Below are 16,551 nucleotides of genomic sequence, written 5' to 3'. Positions count from 1 at the left end.
GTTAAACTGCAAGTCCCAGCATGCTCTACCAGCTGTCAGCTAGTTATCTACGGGCAAAGCATGCCGGGACTTGTAGTTTCACAACACCTGGAGTGTCACAGGTTAGCTCTCGCTGATCTAGTACGTAACAATTATTTACTAGAGTACAACAGTATGTTAGTGTATTGTCCTTAATGCAGAATAGCGGCGGCCATTTTCCCTTAGTCTCCCACACACAATATTGGTGTTACAGATAACGAACTAGTGACGCAGCACAGGGGGCGTGGTCACATCGTCTCTTAGACGACATGTTAGTACCTGGAGAGCTGCCATCAATCATCTATAAGGAACATCTACATCCGGGACCTGTGTAAGTCGGAGTTCATTTCTTCCTATAATAATATATTACTCCTTCTGCACCAGACAGCGGGAATTACCTCCATAGAGGCCATTACCCCCTGTTTATGTGCAGCCTCCCAGCGATCAGGGCTTCATACATGTGGTGTGAGCTCCCGCATCAGCTGCTGCATAATCCTCATTGGGCTCCGTGCTGCAGTCAGCAGAGGGCTGTTAGTAATAGCAGAGCTGTGAGAGACTGAATATCCAGACCAGCTACACCCCATACACCACAGAGGGACTCACACACCATGACTAGCCCAAATCCCCCCCCCCCTTCTTTCACCAATTAACACTAACACATAGCTTATCTAGTGCTGGAGACTAACCCCACACACAGTCCCCCCCATCCCGATGTCAAACAAGAGTTCCCTCTAACCTCTGTCCCACACACCTCCCCTCACCCATTTTCTCTAAACCCCTCCAACAGCAATCTATACCGTTACCCACAGTCATATCTACCTACACCACCCACATGGACCCCAGACCAACCTTCCCCCTTCATTCTAAGACCCTATTCCTGTGATGTACACATCAGGCCCCTTCTAGCCGTTAACCCCCCCCCACCCTTACCATGCCTCTTCCACACCATATACATGTAACATAGACTTTTATCTTATTTCCCCCCCCCATATACCAGCACCTCCCTCCCTACCCTACATTCCAGCACACCATCAGCCTCCCGCAGGCACAGCCAGTATCCCAGTTGTTACAGTCTGACTGTCTTCTGCTTCAAAGCCCCCAGTGGTTATTCCTCAGACCAAATACTAGACTCACCCACCACCTATCATGAGATCCACGTTCATAAACACATCCATATACAAACACAGTTCCTTACTCAAGGACACAATGATCCATGTCTGCCCATTCCACAGTCCCCCTCGCACCATTCCACTATACTTTGTTCCATCATTCTGTAATTGTCACAGTATAGACACCATTCCATCGTAGGTACAGCATAGGGTCTACTGCCCATGTTACATTCACATTCCCTATCTCATTCTTATACTCACCCAAAAATGAGCAGATACATGACAGCCACTCAGTACACAGGGGACCGCCCGCCTGCACCGTAGTAACACCAGGAGTCGCTCCTACATTCAAGCAAACAGACACCATTTGTTAGCATTATACTCTTTATTATACATATATATCACATGTAGCCTTAAGGCCTCAGTGTCTCCAGTTCTTTCAGGCAGGTTCCTCTCATCCTCATGTCTGTCTCCCTCATACGACTTTGTCTTCATGTATTAATATGGATCCTACACTATTGCTAGCTCGAGACCATCCATGGAATCATTATTATGCTTAATTGTATTCATGTCACTGTTATTATCTGTATCAGTCATAACACTTACCATAGTCGTGTTTGTCATATTTGTACTATGTCCGACCAGCGCTCCTGGAGAACTGTGTGTGGGAAATAGAGAGGGACTGAAAGAAAAAGGGTCAGGAAGAGAACTGAGCACAGGACAGTAATGGAGGAAATGTTTATTATGTGTAAGCGTGAATACCTCCATAATAATGATCACTTGGTATAGCTCCTCTCACACCAGAGAGACACTGACAGACCGAAGATCTGCTGTATGAGCTGCGGCATAGCTGCAGACGGTCTCTACAGATCTTCCCTGTTACTCCTGAACTGTCCAAGTAGAAGATAAGAGGGCATAGAAGATGGACAAGGATACCCAGAGAATATGATCTCTATTACTGATGTGAGTGAGTTCTCTGTACAGCGCTGCGGAGTTAGTGGCGCTATATAAATAACCGATGATGATGATAGTGCTGTTTGTTCTTATGTGCAGAAATAGGTGTTATATTAAAGCAGGAAGTGCACAGTAAGAGCAGGCAGTGTGAGGATAATAAACGCAAGAACATTTACACCGGAGTTGCCATATTTCTTGTAACACCGGAACTTGCACATGACAATATAAACTGTTGCACGGTCATTTCAGTTTCTTTATAGCAGACACAGTTGAATTTAGCACCGTACAGAAGCCTGGTGATGATGCAAGGATTGAATGAAAAGGAGAACGGAGAGGACCAACAGGCAGCAAAGGAAAGAGAATAGAGTTCAACCATAGAGATTGAAGTGTAAATGACTGAGTATAGGGTTGTTGGAGCAAGAGAATAATAGTGAGTGAAAGCAGGATAGTATTTGCTGTGTAGAGAGGGGTTATTTCTTGATCCAGTCAGGAGGGAGAGATATTGGAGGTAGCATTGACAGACAGCGCTGTGGTGGGAAAGAATAAGATGGAAGGGTGGTAATGAAAGGCCTGGCATCCAAGATAGTTAATAAGTGTCAGCATGTACTGACAGCCCATGAGTGTTTGCATGCTGGTGCTTGTAGTACTACAAGCACCATCAAATTCATGGGCGCCAGTGCTTACTATCATTTGTAGTGTCACTAGTGTCCTCCCAGGCCTCCTCATGGTGGGGGGGCGACAAGATCCCTCTCCTACTCCGCCTAGTAATAGTTTCACATAGGTTGGGCAGTGCCAAGTGGAATGACATCAATTTGGGATCTCATTCACTTGCATGTGGGCTGGGGTCTGAAAATGCGTTCAAATGGAGTGAGGTCGCAAAGCGTGTGGGTTGGAGGTAGGGAGTACAAGAAATGTCGTATTTGAAGGTATTCAAATGCGTTTAGAATGTGAGAGAGTGACTCTTTTAGAGGTCAGCAAGGGACAGCCACCTCTGATTGAAGTCGGTGGGAAATTTAAGGTCAGATAGAGGGCATTGGTAAACTTGGCCATAGATGTCTCCAGCCGGAAAGCAGAATTACCCCAGAGACGAGTCATAGGGAGGTGATGTTCAGTTTCAACAAATATGAGTCCCAGAGTTTAGTTGAGAATTTTAAAATTGGTAGCAGATTTGGAAGCCTTTGGCAAACGTGGGGTCAGGTCAGGCCAGTTTAGGTAGCCGAATTCAATGTCTAGCGAGGAGGATGTGCCTCTGTGGGCATATGATTCAGCCACTTCAGAAATGTTTAAAAGCCAGATAGTACTTTATTTTATCTGGGAGTCCCCTTTCCCCTCTAGTGATAGGTTCCTTCAGGATGTTGGCCTCTTGTTCCAGATGATATGAACATGGGCTTTATGGATGTTGTTTAGCAGGGAGAGGGGAACCACCATTTAGGGCTAATACTAATTTTGACTCTTGTGATCCTGCCCAACCAGTAGATGATGAAATACCTCCAGGAGGCCACATCTGCCTTCAATTTTGAGAAGGACACTTTATGCTTACTCAAGTCCCAGAGGCCCATTCCGCCTTGGGCAGATGTTGTGGAGTCATTTTTGGGGGTCTTTGGGGTAGGGAGGTTGCTTCAGGCAGGTGATCTTTCTCTGTTGCAATTTCCAAATTAAGAAGGAGGGTTTGGGCCTCGATGGGAGATCTGGGTGTGTACATCCCGTATTTGATGTTATGTTGCCTTAGTAGGGTGATGAAGGCTTTGAAATCTTTTTGAAAGCATGGTATCCAGTGATGTGATTACAACTCCTGTACCTTGTTTCTAGGTTTGGGTTATTAAACACTGTCGGCCTCATTCGTTACGGAACACAAAACAAACTTAATGTGCGTTTTTTAAAAATGCATTTTTACGGTTACTCTTGATTGCAAACACATGTTCTAGCAGCATACATATGTGACCATCATCACTATCACTGTGCACTTACACCTGCCCTGCAGCTGGTGCAAATGGTACGACTGAAAGACACGTATCTTAGAGATGCCCAAAGCTTGAATGAGACTTCCTTCTGTGTTCCACCTATGAAAACTTAGGTTACCTGAAGTGTCCTTTGAGATCAAAGATGAATTAGTTGTACTTGCGTTCACTGGTGAATAGTCCATTTCTGGGCAGGTGCGGTGCAAGTTAATGCAAAATATGGCACATATCAGCATTTACATTCCTTAATGAATCAGCCCCTTGGCTTTTATAGTGGTTATATTGGAATATAGAGCCCTGTTTCTGGCTTTGTTGTCAAGATAATCTTTGGGTCAGGGCTAAGTGGATGAAACCAACCGGTTGTGTACCCCTCTGGGGTGACCGTTCTACCACTGTGCCTCACAAAATAGTCAGTTTGTAATGACGAGTAAATAACAATATAAGGTCTTTATAATGTGTTCAGGTTAATTTATATATGATAAGTTGCATAACGCAACGGCCAAGCTCCTTAAACAGATGATGCAGCCACAGTACATAAGAATGATGTTAGGTTCAGTATAACTATCTGCAATGTTCATGGATTAGTCTACTTAGAAATTATTCACAAATGTCTTAGTATCTTTACCATTTATCTCTGAAGTTAGTCACAATGTCAATTAACACACTTTGTTTTGGTGCCATGTTGTTGACGCGCTTAATGTCTGTGGTGGGGGAGTGCTAGCTCCCGTTGTCCTGTGAACTCCAGATCCTTAGTTAAGCTGCCTCCAGGCTTATCTGCTGGTGTTTCCACCTCTACATGCTACACAGATTATGCGACGTGCACTTACTGTACTTGACCTGCGCGTGCATTCCCCCCTTCCCTTCCTTGCTCAGCCTATCTAAGCGTACAGGATGGTAAGTATAAGATGTCTCACTCTACATAGGGACTTACTCTTACACATATTTGTGTGCATATGAGGTACAGAAATACGTATTTTACACAAAGAAACGCACCAAAAACCAACTCTACATGAGGCCCTCAGTGCTTCTAATTATGTGAAATGTCTGTTCTGTGATGTTTATAATTATTGTTATATTTATTCCTAGACAGCTGAGCTGTGAGAAATCAGAGGATCTTTTACTAGAAGTCAAATGAAGGTGAAACCTGTTCTGTATCATTCACTGATTCCCTGAGGATGGACAAGGACAGGAGTGAGAGGATATTAAATCTCACCCTGGAGATCATCTACCTGCTGACTGGAGAGGTGAGGGATTCTGGGAATGTTACAGTGACATCATACCTAATGTTATAAATAAAACGGGGACATGACTGGAGAGGTGAGGGATTCTGGGAATGTTACAGTGACATCATACCTAATGTTATAAATAAAATGGGGACATGACTGGAGAGGTGAGGGATTCTGGGAATGTCACAGTGACATCATACCTAATGTTATAAATAAAACGGGGACATGACTGGAGAGGTGAGGGATTCTGGGAATGTTACAGTGACATCATACCTAATGTTATAAATACAACGGGGACATGACTGGAGAGGTGAGGGATTCTGGGAATGTTACAGTGACATCATACCTAATGTTATAAATAAAACGGGGACATGACTGGAGAGGTGAGGGATTCTGGGAATGTTACAGTGACATCATACCTAATGTTATAAATAAAACGGGGACATGACTGGAGAGGTAGGGATTCTGGGAATGTTACAGTGACATCATACCTAATGTTATAAATAAAACGGGGACATGACTGGAGAGGTGAGGGATTCTGGGAATGTTACAGTGACATCATACCTAATGTTATAAATAAAACGGGGACATGACTGGAGAGGTAGGGATTCTGGGAATGTTACAGTGACATCATACCTAATGTTATAAATAAAACGGGGACATGACTAGAGAGGTGAGGAATTCTGGGAATGTTACAGTGACATCATACCTAATGTTATAAATAAAACGGGGACATGACTGGAGAGGTGAGGGATTCTGGGAATGTTACAGTGACATCATACCTAATGTTATAAATAAAACGGGGACATGACTGGAGAGGTGAGGGATTCTGGGAATGTCACAGTGACATCATACCTAATGTTATAAATAAAACGGGGACATGACTGGAGAGGTGAGGGATTCTGGGAATGTTACAGTGACATCATACCTAATGTTATAAATAAAACGGGGACATGACTGGAGAGGTGAGGGATTCTGGGAATGTCACAGTGACATCATACCTAATGTTATAAATAAAACGGGGACATGACTGGAGAGGTGAGGGATTCTGGGAATGTTACAGTGACATCATACCTAATGTTATAAATAAAACGGGTACATGACTGGAGAGGTAGGGATTCTGGGCAGGGTTGGGTTGGGAACTTAAAGCCATACAAGAGTATTAAAGCCATACAAGAGCATTCTTGTGTCCTTCATACAATGCCGAGAGCATTCTTGTGGGCGCAATACAGAAAGCATCCTAGTGACCCTATATAATACAAAGAGCATTCTTGTGTCCACCATGCAATTCAGAGGGCATTCTTGTGACCTGCCATACAATACAGAGAGCATCCTAGTAACCCTATATAATACTAAGAGCATTTTTATGACGGCCGCACAATACCATCCCCTTCATCATGAATTAACCCCTCTTCAAAATCATTAACTCCAGTCTCATCATGAAAACCCCTTCATCATTAACCCCTTTATAACTATTAACTCCCTCAACCTGTTTTAATTCTTAATCCCCACGTCATCAGTTAATTTCATTCATATTCAGTAACCCCCTCACTACCTCTCTGTTTCATCAAAAGACTGTAATGTGTGCCCGGAGTGTCTGTCCCTGTATGTTTGCGCCCGGAGTGTCTGTCCCTGTATGTTTGCGCCCGGAGTGTCTGTCCCTGTATGTTTGCGCCCGGAGTGTCTGTCCCTGTGTAGATGTATCCCGGTGTGTCTGTCCCTGTGTGTGCCCAGTACTGAACAAGTGTATGCGTGCCCACTGTGTGTTGATCTAGTGTGTGTACCTGTAGTTTCTGATAAATGTCTTGCCATAGGATGTCCAAGAAGAGCACAGCGTGGCCTCAGTGCATATGACGCGGTCCCACCGCAGTATGTGGGGGGGGGGGCCACCATAGAGGATGTAGGGGGGCGTACATTGTAGCAATAGGCTGCACAGCCCCTACTATGAAAATGAGGCGACAGGGAGGCATTAAGGCAGAGCTTTATTTAAGAATAATCCCGGAGCTACCAAATATAAATAAACAATTGTTATCTTCTTTAAATCTGCATTTACCTCACCTACTATCTTCCATAGGTCGGCCATTCTGAGTCGCTGTCTATTACTAACCCCCACTTTAAACTCATTTTGCTGTTTGCACTAATTTGTTCAAAGAAGTTGATAGATCCTAGGGGGCCGGCTGTAGATGGAGGACTCTGATAGGTGGGTTCACTGTCCGAAGCTGCAGGAGAGGTAAATGCTATATGCACTCCACATTCCTGTATATAGGAAACAGTTACATATAGGCTATGGGTTGTATTTATAAAATAGAACATTATTGGTTGTTTTGCGCAATTAACCAATAATAATATTCCAAATAGATGGATCATTTCACTTCATTTATTTTGATGTCTCTCTCAATACGCAGGATTACACAGTGACACCCAAGAGCCGCCCCCGTGTTTCTGGAGTATTGAGCACAACCCAGATCTCCATCACGGTGCCTGAACGTCAGTCACTGATACGTGAGGAAATCAATGGCCAGAAGATCCTGGAATTGACCAAACAAATCGTTCAGCTGGTGACAGGAGAGGTGACTGCTGGGAATGGGACATAATACAGTAATATTAGGGCATGTGTCTGGATGATGACTGTGTCATTGTGTATGTCAGGTTCCTATAAAGTGTCAGGATGAGTTGGAGAATTTAGAAGGGCCCAAGGGTCTGTACGAGGACGTGAAGATGGAGAATCCCCAGCCCCTCACATCACTAGGTAAGAGGAGACTTAAGGGCCATCTAGATACACACATTATCTGGTACTCATATATAAGCAATGTAATCAGTCAGTGTTTCTTGCAGATGGATCCAGTAACAGAAATACCCCAGAGAGATATCTCCGTCCTCTTTATTCACAAGATTGTAAACAGGAAAATCTCATTATCCCACAGGAGTATCAGGTAGATTTTAGGATCTCGCTAAATTCCGAAATGACCTTTTCATTATGTGATCTGTAAAAAAGTGGTGTGGATCTTCTACACACAGATTATTAATTATGATTTTTTTATATTATTTTGTGAACTATTTAGGACAATGTCCTGACTGACATTAAAATGGAAATTATAGAGGGAAATAAAGAGACGTATGTGAGGGGTGATCAGCAGTGTAAGGAGGAGGAAATCCCTACAGATATCAGCACAGGTGAGTAATACACACTTATTACAGAAAAGAGTCAAATATTTTGCTTATTCAGACACTAAAACAATCTTTTACTCTACACCCTCCTCTGTCAGTAAAAACTAATGAGAAAAAAGTATTTGCCCAGTGGGTAGTCAGGAGCCATCAGTCCCTAGTAGACTTCTGCTCTCCTCCTCACATCATATCATTGTGTGCTCCCAGCCCACAGATCTGACCAGTCTTCTCCTCACATCATATCATTGTGTGCTCCCAGCTCAGAGATCTGACCAGTCTCCTCCTCACATCATATCATTGTGTGCTACCAGCCCACAGATCTGACCAGTCTCCTCCTCACATCATATCATTGTGTGCTCCCAGCCCAGAGATCTGACCAGTCTCCCCCTCACATCATATCATTGTGTGCTCCCAGCCCAGAGATCTGACCAGTCTCCTCCTCACATCATATCATTGTGTGCTGCCAGCCCACAGATCTGACCAGTCTCCTCCTCACATCATATCATTGTGTGCTCCCAGCCCAGAGATCTGACCAGTCTCCCCCTCACATCATATCATTGTGTGCTCCCAGCCCAGAGATCTGACCAGTCTCCTCCTCACATCATATCATTGTGTGCTCCCAGCCCACAGATCTGACCAGTCTCCCCCTCACATCATATCATTGTGTGCTCCCAGCCCAGAGATCTGACCAGTCTCCTCCTCACATCATATCATTGTGTGCTCCCAGCCCAGAGATCTGACCAGTCTCCTCCTCACATCATATCATTGTGTGCTCCCAGCCCACAGATCTGACCAGTCTCCCCCTCACATCATATCATTGTGTGCTCCCAGCCCAGAGATCTGACCAGTCTCCTCCTCACATCATATCATTGTGTGCTCCCAGCCCACAGATCTGACCAGTCTCCTCCTCACATCATATCATTGTGTGCTCCCAGCCCACAGATCTGACCAGTCTCCCCCTCACATCATATCATTGTGTGCTCCCAGCCCAGAGATCTGACCAGTCTCCTCCTCACATCATATCATTGTGTGCTCCCAGCCCACAGATCTGACCAGTCTCCTCCTCACATCATATCATTGTGTGCTCCTAGCCCAGAGATCTGACCAGTCTCCTCCTCACATCATATCATTGTGTGCTACCAGCCCACAGATCTGACCAGTGTCCTCCTCACATCATATCATTGTGTGCTACCAGCCCACAGATCTGACCAGTCTCCTCCTCACATCATATCATTGTGTGCTCCCAGCCCAGAGATCTGACCAGTCTCCTCACATCATATCATTGTGTGCTCCCAGCCCAGAGATCTGACCAGTCTCCTCACATCATATCATTGTGTGCTACCAGCCCAGAGATCTGACCAGTCTCCCCCTCACATCATATCATTGTGTGCTCCCAGCCCACAGATCTGACCAGTCTCCTTCTCACATCATATCATTGTCTGCTCCCAGCCCAGAGATCTGACCAGTCTCCTCCTCACATCATATCATTGTGTGCTACCAGCCCACAGATCTGACCAGTCTCCCCCTCACATCATATCATTGTGTGCTCCCAGCCCACAGATCTGACCAGTCTCCTCACATCATATCATTGTGTGCTCCCAGCCCAGAGATCTGACCAGTCTCCTCACATCATATCATTGTGTGCTACCAGCCCAGAGATCTGACCAGTCTCCCCCTCACATCATATCATTGTGTGCTCCCAGCCCACAGATCTGACCAGTCTCCTTCTCACATCATATCATTGTCTGCTCCCAGCCCAGAGATCTGACCAGTCTCCTCCTCACATCATATCATTGTGTGCTACCAGCCCACAGATCTGACCAGTCTCCCCCTCACATCATATCATTGTCTGCTCCCAGCCCAGAGATCTGACCAGTCTCCTCCTCACATCATATCATTGTGTGCTACCAGCCCACAGATCTGACCAGTCTCCTCCTCACATCATATCATTGTGTGCTCCCAGCCCACAGATCTGACCAGTCTCCTCCTCACATCATATCATTGTGTGCTACCAGCCCAGAGATCTGACCAGTCTCCTCCTCACATCATATCATTGTGTGCTCCCAGCCCACAGATCTGACCAGTCTCCTCCTCACACTGTCTGGTTTATCTCATGGGACATCAGTCTGACTCCATGAAATTACACATGAATGTCCTGTACACTTCCTGCTGTGATATTATCCATAACCATCTCCCTGTATTACCACATGTGACATTACCATGAATATTTGATCCTCAGCTGTATATTATCACTGTAATACTAATGCAGAATATGAGATTATTTTCCTCCCTCTAAGATCACTTACACCCCATCACAAACTTCTCTTCACACAATCTCCCCCTTTTAACACACACACACCCGTCATTGCATAATAGTTTCTCTCCGATCTGCGTGTTTGTATGCTCTGTACAGTTGCTCTTTATTTTTCTGATCTGACTCAGTTCCGTGCTTTGCTCTTATACTTTACTTTGTGCTGTTGCCCATCTCTGCCCTACTCCATTGTCTTACTCTATTCTGATACTTTCTATTGCTCTGTGCAACGAGACCAACGGTAGTGTAAACCCATATCCAGGACTCACTGCTCATTTAACCTATCTGTACTCTACTTTTGAAGCTCCAGTGTTTGCGTGTGATGGCAGAGTCTAGTTAGACAATGAGTCTTCCTGTTGTAGGAGGCTGGCTGGGCTATGGGTATGCTTAGGAGATGTTACTCTCCAATGTCCACATTTTGGCTGGAATTATCCAAGTTGGATGTTATTTGCGTGTCACTGTGGCTGGGTTTATGCAATGTGCTTGTAATGCAGTTTTCTAATAGTGAAGAAGTGTTTGTAGTTTACAAATTGAAATTAAACAGCTGGACATTTCAACTTACTCATAGTAGGAAAATGTTGGGCATTATAATATGTCAATCAATGTGAAATACAAAGTCTTATTTTCATACATTTATTTTATTTCCAACAGATGGATGCAAACACAGGAATATCTCGGAGGGAAAATTTATTTTTTCTACAGATTTTGAAATAGAAGATGATAACATCACACATGGTTCCCCAGGAGGAAGCCCCACTACCCTAATTATACATCCAGATAAACCATCGGAACTCTCTAATCATGAGAAATGTTCTCCTGATAACATAGATATTGTTACACATAGTACAGCTCATACAGATGATAAAATATTTCTATGTCCTGAGGGTGGGAAATGCTTTGTGGTTAAGTCATCTCTTCATAAACATCAGATAACTCACACAAGCAAGAAACTATTTCCATGTTCTGAATGTGGGAAATATTTTACACGTAAATCAAATCTTGTTGAACATCAGAAAACTCACACAGGTGAGAAACCATTTCCATGTTCTGAGTGTGGGAAATGTTTTACACAGAAATCAAATCTTGTTGAACATCAGAAAACTCACACAGGTGAGAAACCATTTCCATGTTCTGAGTGTGGGAAATGTTTTACACAGAAATCAAATTTAGTTTCACACAAGAAAACTCACACAGGTAAAAAAATTATAAGACATCAGACAACTCACACAGGTGACAAATCATTCACATGTTCTGAGTGTGGGAAATGTTTTGCAAAGAAATCATATCTTGTTTTACATCAGAGAACTCACACAGGTGAGAAACCGTTTACATGTTCTGAGTGTGGGAAATGTTTTACACAGAGATCAAATCTTGTTAAACATCAGAGAGCTCACACAGGTGTGAAACCATTTACATGTTCTGAATGTGGGGAAAGGTTTAATTTCAAACAAAATCTTATAGGACATCTGAGAATTCACACAGGTGAGAAACCATTTCCATGTTCTGAATGTGGGAAATGTTTTACAAATAAATCTACTCTTGTTAAACATCAGAAATGTCACACAGGTGAGAAATGGTCATGTGAGTGTGGGAAATGTTTTACACAGAAATCAAATCTTGTTAAACATCAGAGAACTCACACAGGTGCGAAACCATTTCCATGTTCTGAATGTGGGAAATGTTTTACAAATAAATCTACTCTTGTTAAACATCAGAGAAGTCACACAGGTAAGAAATGGTCATGTGAGTGTGGGAAATGTTTTACACAGAAATCAAATCTTGTTAAACATCTGAGAATTCACACAGGTGAGAAACCATTTCCATGTTCTGAATGTGGGAAATGTTTTACACAGAAATCAAATCTTGTTGAACATCAGAAAACTCACAGGTGAGAAACCTTATAAATGTTCTGAATGTTGGAAATGGTTTACACAGAAATTTAAACTTGTTGAACATCAAAAATTTCACACAGGACAAAAGCAATTGGAAATGAAACAAGTTTTCCACAATTCTCCAAATATTGTAAAATCAGTTGACTGTTAATGTAAATTAAACTATTGGTCCGTGTGTGTGTGTGTATATATATATATATATATATATATATATATATATATATATATATATATATATAATGTGTGTGTAGAGAGAGATATAGATAGATATATATAATATACACCCCAGTCGTCCACAATATTAATATCGCTGACAAGTGAAGTGAATAACAGTTATTATCTCGTTATAATGGCACCTGTTAAGTGGTGGGATATATTAGACAGCAAGTCAACACTTAGTTTTTGAAGTTGATGTGTTGGAAGCAGGAAGAATGGGTATGCGTAAGGATCTGAGCGACTTTGACAAGAGTCAAATTGTGATGGCTAGATGACTGGGTCAGAGCATCTCCAAAACGACAGATCTTGTGGGGTGTTTGCGGTATGCAGTGGTTAGTACCTACCAAAAGTAGTCCAAGAAAGGACAACCGGTGAACCAACGACAGGGTCATGGGCACCCAAGCGCATGAGGAGCATAGGCTAGCCTGGCTGGTCCGATCCCATAGAAGAGCTACTATAGCACAAATTTCTGAAAAAGGTAATGCTGGCTATGATAGCAAGGTGTCAGAACACACAGTGGATCGAAGGTTGCTGCCTATGGGGCTGTGCAGCCACAGAACGGTTAGAGAGCTCATGCTGATCCACCACCAAAATGCCTACAATGGGCAAGTGAGCGCTAGAACTGGACCATGGAGCAATAGAAGACGGTGGCCTTGTCTGATGAATCGCATTTTCTTTTACATCGTGGACGGCCAGGTGCGTGTGCGTCGTTTAATATGGGGAAGAGAAGTCACCAGGATGTACAATGGGAAGAAGGCAAGCCGGTGGAGGCATTGTGATACTCTAGATTATAATCTACTGGGAAACATTGGGTCCTGGCATTCATGTGGGTGTTACTTTGACACATACCCCCTACCTAAGCTTTGTTGCAGACCAAGTACACCCCTTCATGGCAGCGGTATTCCCTGAATGTAGTAGCCTGTTTCATCAGGATAATGCACCCTGCCACATTGCAAAAAGTGTTCAGGAATGGTTTTAGGGACATGACAAAGAGTTCAAGGTGTTGACTTGGCCTCCAAATTCCCTAGATCTCAGTCCATTCGAGCATCTGTGGAATATGCTGTAAGAATAAGTCCAAGCCTTGGAAGCCCCACCTTACAACTTACAGTACTTAAAGGATCTGCTAACGTCTTGGTGCCACATACCACAGGTCACCTTCACAGGTCTTGTGAAGTCCATGCCTCGCATGGTCAAAACAGTTTTGTTGGCACGAGGGGAGGGGGACCTACACAAAATTAGGCAGGTGGTTTTAATGTTATGGCTGATTGATGTATGTGTCTATGGGTTATGTTGCCCTTATCTAATTTGCGAACGAGACAGGTGTGCACCACAATAAGTTAACTGGCGCCGTGCCCGAAATTGTTATGGCTGCCACTTGTAAGAAATTGTTAAGCCACATATATGAGGTCTCTTAGATCCTCTGCCTCTGTTTCTGATATATTTTACAGGTAATGTGAGGCATTCCTAGGTGTTTACTTGGTGCAATCACGAACGATCTGCACTTAATACTTAAGCCGCGCATGCGCACTGATGAATATGAACTGTGCATGTGCAAAATGGCCACCAGTTATAGTATAAGTAATCAGTGCATATATAGATGAATTTGTTCTCCTGATAAAGTCTCTAGTAGAGGTCATTACATGTGATATATTTCTCAAACTTTCTCTGTATCCAATATTGGAATTGAACCACCAGTAATTCAATCTTTTGTTTTCTGACTCCACTGAGTGGTGATCAGGGGAGGGGTGGAAAATTTTAGCCCTGGGGGGAATCCTCGATTCAACAGCCTATTAGGACCATTTTAAAGGTAAAGAAAGGCTAGTGGCCCCGTGATCCAGCCCAAGGTAGCCCATTATGTGACCGGCCCGGTGGGCAGGTGCCCCCCAGCCCAGCCTGCCCCTGGTGGTGATTAATGGCAGTGAGTACTGGTATAATTACACCTGGATTACAGATAAGACTTTGATTCTTTTATTTTTTGTGAATGTGCAATTTTTATATTATTCAATAAATTTGTTTTTATGAAAAGATACTATATGGGATTTCTCATTCTTTATATCTATGTATTGTGTGAACTAGACAAGCAATATTGAGCCAACAGGAACCTGTACAGATAAGCAAAATAATTTATATTATCTGGTACACATAGTTCATGTGGTTTGGTGTGATATAACTCACTTATCGGTGTGACAATATCACACATTTTTTGGTTATCCTTTTCTTATCTTCACAGGTACAGATGACTGGAGAAAGCATATATGGTTCCAGCTGAATAACACAGGATTCATGTGTTTTGAGCTTTGTTGGAATACAGATCTGGTACACATCTGTGACACCTACTGGTTTTTGGAATCACTCTCCTGAAAATACTACACTATATATTTTATACATATATATATATATATATATATATATATATATATATATATATATATATATATATATATATATATAAAAAAAATCATCTATGTCATGTATAAAATACATTTTAAGTAACATGCAATAACTTAGTTCTTCAGTTCTGGTATCTTTAAGTCAAACAATATATATATAATATAGATATAATATAGATATTTAGAAGTCAAATGATATATATATATATAATTATTATATATTATATACGTGCTTGGGCGCGCACAAGTATATGTAGGTTAAGAGACCAGTGGAAGTCTTCAAAAAGCAACACTTCCCAGCTGGATAATATATAACACATAGTGTAGTATGTTAACACTTAAATATCCTCCACCCAGAAGAGCATTAAAGTCCAAAGACTAACGATTTTTCTTGTACAATAACTGGTGTTCAGTTCCTAGTGGTGCAGTTGTCTCTGGAAACCAGTGAACCACGTGTAGGTGAATGGGGTAACCCCCTTATATAATGTGCTTCCTTAAAAGCTTCTTGTATTATTGTGTTGTATTCTCTACATTGATCTTCATAAAGTCTTCTTTCAGTATATAGCTCCCAATATGGAAATGTGAAAAAAGACCTAAAAATATCTACTGCATTATTCTTTATTACACCAATACCAAATATTTAAAAATACACTCACATTCCATATAGATAAAAACTGGTGCACAAATAGGTACCATCTACATAAATATAGGGTGGATGACCCTACCACAAAGCTCACACGAAGACACGGAGGAAGGTAAAGCTGAAATTAGTCCCGGAAGTCTCCTTCCAATCACCAACCAAGTGAACGTCCTGGTCAGCGAGGAATCACCACAGTGACCAACGCGTTTTGACTCCTCAGATTTGAGTCTTTCTCAATGTTACTAATTGTCTGACTTTTTAAAGTGTATAGCAGCCAATAAAGTGCCGCCGTGGAGACAAAGATCCTGTACGGAAGTCGTCGCTTAACTCGCAATGAGGCTTGAAGGAAATTCAAAGTGAGGCTGCATTCTTTTAGATGGAGTCAAAAATGAGGTTTGGATTTAGAAACACATTTAATGCATATAAATACCAAAACGAGGCTTGGACTTAAATAAAAGAAAACTAATACACGCAAACACATTCAGCTCCAAACTGAGGCTTGGACTTAGATGGAAACAGGGCTAAAACATAAAGACCTCAAGCACTAAAACGAGACGTGGGCTGGAATATGGCAGAGCTAATACTTACAGCTATGTTGAGCTCCAAAACACAGCTTGAACTCAATATTAAACAGATTTGTTTATGATACTATAAAAACTAAAGTAAGGCATA

The 16,551-nt window shown here is 42.6% G+C and overlaps 1 protein-coding gene across 2 annotated transcripts; it reads left to right on the top strand.

The window, feature by feature from the left end:
* Positions 1–286: 286 nt before the first annotated feature.
* LOC142108251 (uncharacterized) lies at positions 287–13,517 on the top strand. Of its 2 annotated transcripts, none has more exons than XM_075191880.1 (7): positions 287–349; positions 5,126–5,283; positions 7,671–7,835; positions 7,915–8,014; positions 8,101–8,198; positions 8,328–8,439; positions 11,393–13,517. In XM_075191880.1, exons 2-7 carry the CDS (start codon positions 5,215–5,217, stop codon positions 12,631–12,633), a joined length of 1,785 nt encoding a protein of 594 aa, XP_075047981.1. In that variant the 5' UTR covers positions 287–349; positions 5,126–5,214; the 3' UTR covers positions 12,634–13,517. The 2 variants fall into 2 exon arrangements, with proteins under 2 accessions (XP_075047981.1, XP_075047982.1); XM_075191881.1 differs by having other exon boundaries at positions 289–349; positions 5,130–5,283.
* The last annotated feature ends 3,034 nt before the right edge of the window (positions 13,518–16,551 follow it).

This window comes from Mixophyes fleayi, chromosome 12, assembly GCF_038048845.1.
Source record: "Mixophyes fleayi isolate aMixFle1 chromosome 12, aMixFle1.hap1, whole genome shotgun sequence".
In the NCBI taxonomy this organism is placed as follows: Eukaryota; Metazoa; Chordata; class Amphibia; order Anura; family Limnodynastidae; genus Mixophyes; species Mixophyes fleayi.
This window is presented reverse-complemented; position numbering and strand designations above follow the sequence as displayed.

Coding starts and splice junctions, on each gene's coding strand:
- LOC142108251 (XM_075191880.1), top strand. CDS start 5,215: ATGGACAAGGACAGGAGTGAGAGGATATTAAATCTCACCCTGGAGATC. Junction 5,284..7,670: donor TCTACCTGCTGACTGGAGAG/GTGAGGGATTCT, acceptor CTCAATACGCAG/GATTACACAGTGACACCCAA. Junction 8,440..11,392: donor CCCTACAGATATCAGCACAG/GTGAGTAATACA, acceptor TATTTCCAACAG/ATGGATGCAAACACAGGAAT.